The following is a 12,609-nucleotide window of genomic DNA, read 5'->3' as shown; positions in this document are numbered from 1 at the left end:
GTTAAATGAATAAGTTATGTTGGCCTTACACGCTTCTTGACTGATGGATGATATAACACGCTCCAATTTACTTACTACGGTTTTGTCGCTCAGATATGCAGAAAGCAAGAAGCCAAAGCGAAATGCGGGGTTAAATTGTGGCCAGGTGTAGATCGTTATATTCCCAATCTAGAGTCGAGGCGAGACAATTAGATGTAGACATGTCAGAGGAGCCATGTGATTCTCTGTAATTCTTTAGGAGTTCAGTGTCAGTGAGAGAAGAATGGACCGTGAAGCTTGACTGTGCTCCGCTACGAGATGTCGATGCCGACGTACTGTTTGTGTCATCCGTATTCTGTTCCAATGTCGGGACTGCTTTGAAGTTGTAGATCAAAGATTTCGTTTCATGTATATAAGGCTTACGGAAGCTGTAATGATTAGAAAAATGCAGTACATACTGTTAGTATTCATAATACTGATTTTATTATGAAATCAATCTCAGGCCTTTGAGTTAAGAATATACGTAGTTGGCAATAATTCGACGATATTCGAGTGTCGTTCTTCGTTGTGGCTGAAAATTGATTTTGTATTGGGCCAAAACAACTTTAATCAACCTGGTTAATCGCCTGCTTAAATAAAGAACTTCTTGGAGATACAGCACTTCAATATACAATTGAATAGTATATTCATATTGAAATGAACCTGAATATTTTCGGCTGACACTCGTCAGGGGTAATCGTCAGCAACTATAGGTAGCGCAAATTATCATTTTTTCGTGTTTGATGAAGCAGCTCTTAATTGGCATGATTATATTACTAAACGGCGGTGTAATGATTGATCGCCTGTTTTGACAAAGTTTGGTGTGATTGCCGTCATGCACCACGCGGTGAAACTACAACGAAAGTTTCCAAACTCTATTGATAGCAGACATGGATTTTGAAACCGAAAATACGCAGTCCTGCTGAATTATACCGGTTGTAGTATAACGGCTCTGATCACCAACTGTATTTTCCCCTCGAAATCTGGTCCTGATTGCCGACAATCTCAAAGACATAGCGAATTCCCTGTTTCAAATCAAATGCTACATCGGCGTGCCCATACATTGGATATTCTCCTTCGCAATATTTCGGGTCAAATTTTAGATAATTTGAACCTAACATAAAAACATGATTGCTATTAAAAGTGGATATACCCTTGATTAGACAGAATAAAATCTTCAATGTAATTGTACCATGTACAATGTACATACTTTACGATAGACGGGTTCACTCACACACATACAGACAGACATGGCAATTAATTTGATACGTGTAACAATTGCTATCGTGAACTCATATCCTCCTTTCTAATCCTTATCGCAATACTCCCATCTCCTGACTTTGCTTCATTGCAAACCTAAACTTATAGCTTATACTTACAGCAACCGTATTCCACCATAATAGTATTTGCTAATTTCGCAATTCAAGTATTATATGTCTCTTTCTTTACGCTATGAGCCAGTATCCGCATAAACATTACGTTGCCGTACAAAAATGCTACAGATATATACCACTCCAGGAAGTTTGAATTACCATTCCATGACGCTATATATTAGTTTTGTAAGATTTGCGTAGTCAACAGCGAAGCCTGAGTGGGCGAATGTATTTTCAATCAGATGCACATATTCCTCACAGGGTAGTCACCTAATTTTGGTTACGTTTGAGCTGGTTTTGTTGAACGAATTGGTGGATATTTCGTGTTGCAGACTACAGAATGAACAGGGATCACAGGCCTCCATCGATAGCGATTGTTGGATCAAATTGCAAAGTTGACGAGCTCAGGATATTCTGGGAAGAGAAAAGCCCTGGAAGTGCAGGTAACGTTGCATTTGCATAGGTTGCAATTCATCGGTCTTTAGGTGGTCGATAACGAAATTGGCAACTGTCCAGGATACGTAGGTGTCAAATCCTTCGATCGCGCACTTATTAAATACGCGAACGCATGGGCACGCATTCGAGATTTGAGCAAATTATGTCCAGTTTCAGCAAAGATTGTTCGCAATTCTCTCACAACATCACCAAAGTCCAGATCCCGGTATTATCCAGTCTTTTTGTTGAAGAAGCATTAACGGCTCCGTGCAGTAGTCGCATTTCCGATCCTGGTTCGCAGAATCCAGACAAAATTTCTTCGGTAAGGCCATAGGCGGCATTGTTACTCCGAACCGTACTCACAGAATCTAAGCTCTCCCATTAGTTGTGATTATTGTCCGTTTCAGAAGATAGCCCACGCGAATTGTACGATGCATATATATGTTTGCAGCACCATATGACTATGACTAGTACTCGAGGTTATGCTTTATTACCGTTTAGTTACATAAGATATCTATTCTAGCGATAAATTCAGCAATTCATACTAAACCTATGAAGTACAAAGTATAGTTAATGTAGATTCTATAACATTTGATGTATATCCTATTTATCATTTTCTGAAAATTCATCCTTGCCTATAGCGCCGAAAATGGCGATAGCCACCAATCCAGTTCTACCATTAATACCAAATGTAATAACAATGAGAATAACTAGGGATGTCTTGGAGTTTCAGTTTACAAGTATGGCTTATGATTCGGATATTACCTTAATGAAAAGCTTATATTCGTAATTTATCACCAGAAAAATATAGTTTTGCTCTGGGCGATAGCAAGAGACAGCGCCGTAAACGATATATATCTCACACCTGAATTGTGTTTTCTCTTACAAGCAAATCCCCCATCGCCAGCATACATCTTTACAATTTTCATTACACTGGTTCGTTTCTGAAATGTAGCGTCGAATGACTTTCGATGTTGACGGTGATTCAATCTCTTCCAATTTTTTAATCTTCCAGATAACGTTTACTGTATCACGGCGAATCAATATATAATCCACATTTAGCACGCCCGACTCAACGGGTTGCCCATTAGGATTTCTAAGAATATTTATTCGACTAAATTGATCAATATCCCTGGACTAAAGTAGTTTTCAGCGTCACGCGCAGTGCGATTATATATATAACATAATTCATAAATCCAAATTTACCGCAAAATCGCGTCAATATCACATTTATAAACGAAGGCATATTTCCGTTTCATTTCCCACATCTCATAATTTTCATAGAGAATGCAATTAGACAGATAATACAAAAACTCGCGATTTAATGCCAAACATATCAATTCGTGACTTGCATGATCCGACTTAATGAATGAATTTCATATCGTCTCAAAATTTCCAGAATAATAACAAAGCACCTGCCTACAAACTTCCGTCTTGATTTAAGATTATATAATATTTCCCAACATCATTTGATAATTGTATTGGACGTTCTGAGAAAACTAATCAAAACCTTAAAATCGCGTCTCATTTGTCCTCAGAAATACAGTAAGCCAAAGAGCATGTGGAATTAATGAAACAACTGCCTGTGTAATAACGGAAAATAAGCCTAATGAACTTTAAATTTACACATGCTGTGTGCACTGTGCACCTGTGGCGTTGCGTTTTCATGCTAGTGTCATAAACTCAATGTGAATGGGCTCGAAGTCCGGTTTCGCATATCTTCTAATCGTCGGAGGTTTATCTTCGCTCCTCATCGTTAACTCCACTGCGCACGCAGTGTCATCACAAGCCCAGAGAAGAACAGTGAGTCTGGCTTGCAGTTGCATGCAAGGCAAAGATGAATATACAGTACACGTATGTGAGAGGGTGGAGGGCGGAAAAGAGAGTGAGACAGCGTCGCAATGAAATGTATAATTACAAAATCCGTGACTTGGTGCTATGCGATAAGCACCATTGTTGGATGATAATAATAATATTAATGATGCAAATGGATTTGGTCAGTCCGCTCAAGCAATATGCATCTAAGGATTCGTTGCACAATGCAATGCATGGCTGACAAACCGGACTTGTTTTTATTCGCCTATGCTGGCCGGGAAAATATGAATTCTACGTCAGCATCGCAAATGTTTACAAACCCTCTTCACAATGCCTTCATATACGGGACGCTCCTGTATCAGATTATCGCCGAAAACAGATCGATGCGAATTGAATAATTCCATTCATGTGCGACCTAAACCACCAGGTCCCGTCCATTGAAGATTTGTTTACGCATCGCCCTCGCATCTTCCAGGTAGCGGTAATTTCACTCCGAAATCGCCGAGAAGACCGTTTCAATTCCCTACGCGGGATGACACAATCGCGGAGAGCGCCGAATCTACGGATAAGTCATCGCAAAAGATAGACGCAGGTATATTGCCCCCAATTCCTATCTCTTGCTATGCGTAGTTGAATCTCATGCGTGGAAGCTGGTGATTGCGATATTGCTAAATGCTAAATGTAGTGTGCGGTGTAAATGAGATTTTCCATATCCTGATTTATTCTCATTCTGGCGTGGGGTGCGAATCAGTTTAGCGGCGCTTTCTGGAACGTTTGGTCTTTGCAATCATATACCAGTTGGTATAAATTAGCATGAGTCAGCATTAGGGCTCTTCAAAAATGACTTTTTTTCTCAAATCGTACTGGCTACTTGATAAACTGGTTAGGTTACATAATTTAAGCCTACACACCAAATTTGGTTCCATTCCGGCCAGTAACCGCTTTGCTACAGGAGAATTAAGTTTCTATTTATTATATAAAAATAAATGATAAAAAATTTGAAAATTTTCTGTTCACCCCATGAAAGTGTTAGGCTGTCTATAGAAACGATGGTCACCAAATTTGATTCAATTCCAACCAATGGAAGCGGAGTTATTACTGTCGAAAAATTTGGATTTGAATAAAATAGTATTTACGGTGACCGATTCTTTGTTTATTTATTATAGTTGTGCTCACCGTAAATACTATTTTATTCAAATCAAAATTTTTCGACTGCAATAACTCCGCTTCCACTGGTTGGAATTGAACCGAATTTGGCGAGCATCGTTTCTATAGACAGCCTAACACTTTCATGGGGTGAACAGAAAATTTTCAAATTTTTTATTATTTATTTTTATATGATAAATAGAAACTTACTTCTCCTGTAGCAAAGCGGTTACTGGCTGGAATTGAACCAAATTTGGTGTGTAGGCTTAAATTAGGTAACCTAACAATTTTATCAAGTAGCCAGTACGATTTGAGAAAAAAAGTCATTTTTGAAGAGCCCTAGTCAGCATGTGCGTGAGTTCAGGTGGCTCTACGCTACATCTTCGGGGCCTAAGGTTGTTGTTGCACCTTCTTGGGATTGTACTGGTAAACAGAACCTACCGCACTCTATGCGTGTGGCTTATTAAGAATTTTCGTAGATGGTTCATTCGCACCGACTTATAGGCCTGTGGCGTGAAAGTAGAGTGTTGTACTAAAAAGTGTCCTAAAACTGATTTTCGCCCTACACCAGGGGTAGGCAAAATAGATTCGGTTACGGACCTGACTTGAAGCTCTTGATCGTTTGCGGGACACATCAGTCTCATGATACCAAAATGTTACCTACAAATCCATTCTGTTTCTCAGTAGGATAGTTTGTTGTCAAGTCTATATAATATACTGATGATAGGGTTCTATTATAGCAACACCTTGATTCGAAAACAATGGAATTGCAAAGAACGCGATAATTAGTCGATGGAATACAGTTATAAATCCTGGTGAGAGTCAGTCGAAAAGCTTCGAGTGGAATAAAATTGGCAATATGAACGTATTGTTTGCTGCAATATTGAAGTTTTTTACTTCCAAAAGCCTAGTTATAGGTCAAGGAAACAGTAGCTCTAATAACGTACGGTGTATAGCAGTGCGATTACAGATATTTGCATTATCCATTTTTCCTGAAAACCCTGAAATGCGTGTGCACTGTGCATGTACTGTACAGTGTGCACCTTTTTACTTTCTCGGAATTTGGTGTCGATGTCAGACTTCATTATGATTTTGACAAGAGTGAAAACGCAGCATTGCCGTCGTTCGGTTATAATGCGGCATATGAATTCTGAACATGTTAGATATTTGATGTCTGGTGGGAATATTTACGCGGAATTATTCTTTATCAATAAGCTTTTGGTAGAAATGTGCTCGATAATACATGCATATTTTCATTTACTCATCATTGCTTCGCGGACCGGATCGGTCCCGCGGGCCATATGATTGACATCTTGGCCCTACAGCATGCGCCTTACAACTTACACCATGGTGAAAATCAGGAAATCATCGTATCTCATTTAGAGTGATTGGAATCGAAGCATAGTCACCGTTATAGATAATACCCGTACCAATAATCCAAGATACTGATTTCTATATATAAATCCGATCATCATGACATTTTCTGACTACCGTCATTACAGGGCGAATCAGGCCATTATCGTGTTTGGCAGAGGTCTCCTGCGATAAAATTATGCTTTTCCACTTCGCCTTAACGACGTCCATCCTTCAGATAGTCGCAGTGGCGCAGGGAAAGGCAATGCTGTTTGGACGGAAGATACTAAGCAGCCTCAATCGAGTCGAGTTGTGTGGAAAAATACGAAATCAATTCAGCATCGCGCAACTGGCGCAAGAACCGTAAGTCATTCAGATTTATATCAGTTATGTCAACTCGTAATAGCTATGCCTGAAGTAAAAATAAAATTTAGGTAGAAGTAATATGACTCTCGATATTAGAGCTATGTCAAGCAAATATCGGAATGACTTCATAATGATCCAAATCGGAAGTGTCGCCTGTTGCTCTATACTTCGTTTCTAGGGTTTAGTAAGACGCAAGAAGACCGCAAGAAGCCTATGATAGATATATCTTCAACTTCAACCTTTATCGAAAATTAGATTAGACCGAACTCGTAAAGTGGGTTGACGTTGACCTTTTTGTGCCGTCAATATCCAGATTTTGCGTCATTTATTGGATTTGATATGTGTGTCTTCATAATGCCTCTTCATCATAATCATTTTATTGTGATGCATTTTCAATACAACGGTTGAAACATGTAAAATAGGTCGCCCCCAATATTTCCATGCCGAACGCGAGGGGATTTAATATTTCCATTGAATGCTAACTTCAGACGCATGCTTTGAATTCTTGTCGAATTCAAAACCTCAATATCGTTGTTATCCTGGCCAACCCAAGTTCTATCTCGGTTTAAGTTGACTTGATGCTTCAGTCAGTCAAGTGGAGTGGAAAATCGATGTCCGAGTCCAATCTTTATCTCTCAATATTCGCTGGTCATATGTCGCTATAACATTCCGATCCGTGTCTCGGACGTGGTAATGGAGGGCGGGGGCTATGAAAGAGCAGATGGCCCAATGCCCAATGATTTAACAACAGGAAACACGGAAACACTTATTTGAACGTACAGCGTTGTGCGAGAATTCATAATGTTTACGTTCATGCACAAGTAGATGGTCTCCGGTAAACATGTTGGGCTAGTCGCTAGTATGTTGATTGTTGAGCTTCAAATTCGTGTGTCATATAGATACTATTGATCATATGCTTTTTACGGAATGATTGCGTTAGTGATGATTTATTCTAACAGCTCGTTGTCGCAAGAGGGCGGCAGCAGTTCGCATGATTCTAAGATGTATGACTACGTCAACACAGAAGTCATTATATGAAAGTAACACAGGGGCGGGCAACTTCTCCAGTCGGCGGGCCGGATATAGGAAAATTAAGCACTTGGCGGGCCGGATTGCTTAATGGATAGATTATTCGCCCATTTATTCAGTTATACAAGGAATAAATCGTATTTAAAGAATCTATTTTAACGAGAGCAATGTCATTTCAAGCGATTTCTCGCCGATAATGACGATGACAATGAGGAGTTGAGAACCGTATTGTCATACAGCAGTAGTTCTCAAACTTTTTAGCACGCCTCCTTTTTGATAGTGAAAAATTCTGCGCCCCCCTTCCTTATCATGATATATTAAAGAGATAAATCAGAATGCTAGCCATTAGGGATGGTGTGAACCTCTGAAAGGTTCGGGTTCGTGTGAACGCGAACCTTTTTGAAAGGTTCTGTGTGAACACGAACGTGAACCTCGTGACGTCACGTGACGTCATATTGCTAATTCCAACCCTATCTTCCAATGAAGTGATAGCCTATATATATATATTAATGTACACGATACCTAGCGAAGACTCGGTCCACATAATGCCACAATGCTGAAGTACATATCGGCGTTTTCAACGTCGCTAAATGTATCAACAGCGGTAATCAAAGGATATAATAATTGCGTAAAATCAATACATTCCGTCGCTTTGCCAACAATTTCAACGAGGACTTACCAATGAATATAAGCTTACGCCTTAACGGTCTTAGCCAGACCGGACAATGTGTTCGGAGTCTGAGTATTGCTACATTGATATTGAGCAGAGTGTACAACGGGTTTCTATACTCGCTACCGATACCACAAACAACAACAAGTTATGCAGCAGTAACAAGCACCTTAATCGCACGGATTTGGTTTTAATGATACGGTAAAGATATGAAGTCAAGATTGACCCCGTACACCCGTTCGATTTTTTACATCAGAAGACGATATCAATGTCATTGATTGGTTGAATAAGCATCATATCGCTCGTGATGTTGTATGAATGCGGGTCAAGCTCAGAGCAGAGAGTCACTAAATATTCACAAACGGAAAGCTGGTTATTTCGAGAAAATTTGTGCTACAAAGCAACTAAAACTTTTAAGGTTGTCGAGGTGCAGGTGCATGTTGCATGCTCGTTAAGCGTTGATTTATTATGCTGCCAGCACCATGCATGTGGAGCAGAGATGGAAGTCGGGCCGGGCTTTTCGGGTTCGGGCCGGGTTCGGGCCGGGCTCGGGCCGGGTTCGGGCCCAAAGTTATAAAAATTATCGGGATTGAATCGGGCCGAATAGTCACTACGAAAAGCATTGACTTCATATACAAATTTGATTTGCAATTTTGTTCGAAAGTGGCACAACTACATATAAGATACACCAATACCGTATCACGTATAAGTATGGCAATATCTGTGAATAAATTTTATACGAAGTACGAACCCAGATAAACTTCATTATAAGACGGCCCGAAGACTATGATTGAATAATGAAACAATGTCAGCTAAATAGTAAACAAGTGTCCCAAATACGCCAGACATTGATCATTGTTCAGGCCACATTGTGACGAAAACATGACTTACGGATGGATGGATTACCATGCTGGAGCCTGGATTACTACCAATTTAGTTTTAATTTCGATGAGGCATGCTGAACTGAACAGCTAGAAGCAGGTGATGAGACGACGGCTTCCGTTGTGGCACAGCAGAATTGATCGATAGATGTGTTACGGCGGTGTTAATATTTATTAAAGAAAGCTTTTAGATGCGCCATAGTGATTTTGTCGTCCATGGTGAATTGCTTTAGGTCTGTACGGAAACTAACTTATATTGTATTAGGCTATGTGACAGCGGTAGTATTGTTATATAGCAGTGTTGGGATCAAGTCACTACCTTCGAGTCACGAGTCATTTCGAGTCATTGCGCATTTTGACTCAAGTCAAGTCAATCGATTTTCAAAGCTGACTCGAGTCAAGTCAAGTCACTCGATTTTTGGAGGTGACTCGAGTCAAGTCGAGTCAAGTCAAGTCACGAGTCAAGTCACAATTCAAGTCAAGTTGCCATTTCGAAGTATGAGGCATGATTGCATCATTGCATTTTGCTAGCTGTCGGAAATACATATTGAGTGGTCCCTGATTCTGAACCGCTAAACGAATATAGAGTTGAATATACACGCAAGAAGGCGCTGTATCGCTCACATATACGTAGAACTGGTAAACTACGTTGATAGTCACCAGCCAAAATAGAGAATGGAGAATTGATTGAGAACGAATTGATAAGATGCAACACATTACCCATTTAAAATTGAAAGACGAACCCGACTGTATCCAGTAACTGTTGAGGCTATTGAAATAATCAATTCTTCGTATAACGTGTGAATGCAACGCCCTTTGTATGGATGACAGTTGACTTGTATTTTGAACACACTATTTTTTCTCATCTTGGCCAATTTTATTCCTTTATTTCTTTAATTTAGTTTGGTATTGAACCATTTAATACAGTTCACATTTTGCAAAAAGGATGGTGGAACTAAGTTAAGAGTGGGGCTGTTTTCAGCGTATTCTCATTCAGATATATTAAGTTCTCTTGCCATATGCAAGATTGCTATCGAAAGAAAACAAAGTGAGAGCATTGAAAGCGTTGAAAAGCTCGAAATCTGAATCGTATATCAGCTTATTTGCTCGCAACAGTTGAAAATTGCTATTTGAACTTGGTTTCGGGCCGAAACGGGCTCAAAACTCGACCGTCGGGTTCGGGCCGGGTTCGGGCTGAACTTGTCGGGTTCAGGCCGGGTTCGGGTCCGGCTCACCCGGCCCGCTTCCATCTCTGATGTGGAGTGGCCCGCAGTTGAAATGCGATAAATTTGAGCCAAAGATCTTATAGTGAAGTGAAAATTACAATTTACCAAAAGGTTCACAGTGCAGAACCTACCAAGGTTCTGTTGTGAACGCGAACCTCTAAATTTCCGAAGTTCACACACAGAACGCGAACGTGAACCTCACGTTCACACCATCCCTACTAGCCATCCCAACGGGTAGTTTGATGGCATTAAAGGTTATGGCTATTGATGAGAGAGTTCTCAAATATGAAATTCGTACACTAGACATAGTAATCACCATAAGCTGGAGGTGAATCGCGCGGAGCGCGAAAAAGTTTCAGTTAACTGTGACTTCGCGCCACTTTTAGATACTTTCCCGTCCCCCCACAGGTTGAGAACCGCTGTCATACATGCACCGCCATATCTGTTTCTCTCTCATCAATCAACACAAGATGCAATCCTAAATTATGATTTTAAGACGTTCGATAAGCCCTGTACCGCCAATTTAGTAGGTGGCGAGATAGCGTAGTTGTATAATCCGCAGCTACAAAACCGATGTGTTGTGGCTTCGAGTCTGACTCCAGAATTCCTACCTAAGTGATGGAGCTTTATCTAGGCTCCTCCTCGCCATCTCATCGGCATGATTACTAAGCTGTATCTCACAAAAGCCTGGACGTGTGCCGTGCTACCAGCAGTTGGCGGTTACGGAATGAAAAATAAGAAATATCGGCCTGGTGTAAATGACCATTGTGGACGACTAACACCATGATTACCACCAATAACATTAGGGATGAGTACATAGTTAATGCTGACAGTGCAAGTCTTTTCGCTTCAACGAACTTGCCCGTAAGCTCCACTCTCGCACGCTGCGCAGGGCGCACACCAGGATATAATAACGCACAGTCACTAAAATTTGACGTAGTAAGCAAGAAGTGGGATATCTCGGCAGACTGATGGGCCGCAGGCCACATTATCATATAAGACGAGAATCTGTCCGCGGGCCGGACAAAATGCCATCGCGGGCCGGATCCGGCCCGCGGGCCGTATGTTGCCCACCCCTGAAGTAACATATAGGTTACCTATATCATGCAAAAGATACAACGTCTATTAGCAGAGCTCTCACCAGACCTAATGTAAAACGGAGCCGGTCATTTAACCCAACGCCACACTCGTCGCCCGTCAACGGATCCATGTTCGCGTGTATCGTTTTAAAATGTATTTAGATATTTGATTTCATCTGAATGCCACATGATGGCCACATATTGGTATCCCTTTCATTTTCAACGTGCCGGGGGGTCCACGCGTCCAATCGGCATTTGCTCGTCAGCGCAGATATTATATGTCGTAAGATCATAAATAGTCCACACTATTTGAACTAAATATAGATTTGTGAATATATATACCGAATTTGATTTCGGCGTCATCTCATTGAAGTACTCTTATTTGCTGAATAGAGTATACAGAATATTGATGATTGCTTCTCGGCACGCTGAGATGCGAAAGGTTGCTGATCATCTCGACAACACTTGTAAGGCATTGTACGAAATGTCTACAGCAGGTGAAGTATATTGGTATCCGTGAATCAGCTCATGGCCTGTCGATCAATGATAATAATAATCAGCAGTTCAACATATTGGTCAAATCTGAGTCCGTATATTTGTCCTGCGCAGCAGAATTAGTCAACGTGTATCATGAAATATATGGAAAGTCAATAAGAATAGGGTACTTTCATTTCGATTTCCACCTCGGAATGTCACTTATAGCTGTTGTGTGTGTGACAGTAATCGATGCCCATGAAATACTGCTGGGAACATGATACTGTAATAATCCATTTCTTTTATTACGTCATGTACGCGACCGTTACAGAACGACATATCTACTCGAAAACCAAATGATAATGACGTTGAACAAGCGCTAGTGCAGGTGGAAAGTGCTGTGAATCAAAAGTGCTGTATTTTAAAGGAGAACAGCCGTATCGTGGGAGTTAATCAACAACTAGAATTCAAGCCAACACCAATTGTAATGAGGCGAAATTCCGCGTTGAGATCGACTTTTCATGGCTGCCCGAATCGGGGCACGTCGGATGGATTCTGGTCTAAAAAAGCGGACAGGAAAGCGTCTCAGCCTGAAAATGTCACCCCCAGTCCGTTTCAAAGAAGGAAATTATTTACTTCGTCTCTGAGAAGTTCTTTTCGAAAAAAGAAAGCCGGGAGCAAAACACCTCCTGAGAAGACGAAAACCGAAGGTATGTTTTTCTTCCACTGTCTGTTAGATGATAA

The 12,609-nt window shown here is 40.7% G+C and overlaps 1 protein-coding gene across 1 annotated transcript in view; it reads left to right on the top strand.

The window, feature by feature from the left end:
- The first annotated feature begins 1,650 nt into the window (after positions 1 to 1,650).
- Positions 1,651 to 12,609, top strand: part of LOC145455642 (uncharacterized) — a 96,932-nt gene continuing 85,973 nt past the window's right edge. The window contains exons 1-4 of the mRNA XM_080333624.1: positions 1,651 to 1,834; positions 4,117 to 4,233; positions 6,379 to 6,503; positions 12,293 to 12,575. Coding sequence (XP_080189750.1) covers positions 1,732 to 1,834; positions 4,117 to 4,233; positions 6,379 to 6,503; positions 12,293 to 12,575 — 628 coding nt within the window. The 5' untranslated portion in view covers positions 1,651 to 1,731. The remainder of the gene's footprint in view (positions 1,835 to 4,116; positions 4,234 to 6,378; positions 6,504 to 12,292; positions 12,576 to 12,609) is intronic.

This window comes from Botryllus schlosseri, chromosome 14 (genome assembly GCF_051294905.1).
Source record: "Botryllus schlosseri isolate E-star chromosome 14, Bs_hap1, whole genome shotgun sequence".
NCBI lineage: Eukaryota > Metazoa > Chordata > Ascidiacea > Stolidobranchia > Styelidae > Botryllus > Botryllus schlosseri.
This window is presented reverse-complemented; position numbering and strand designations above follow the sequence as displayed.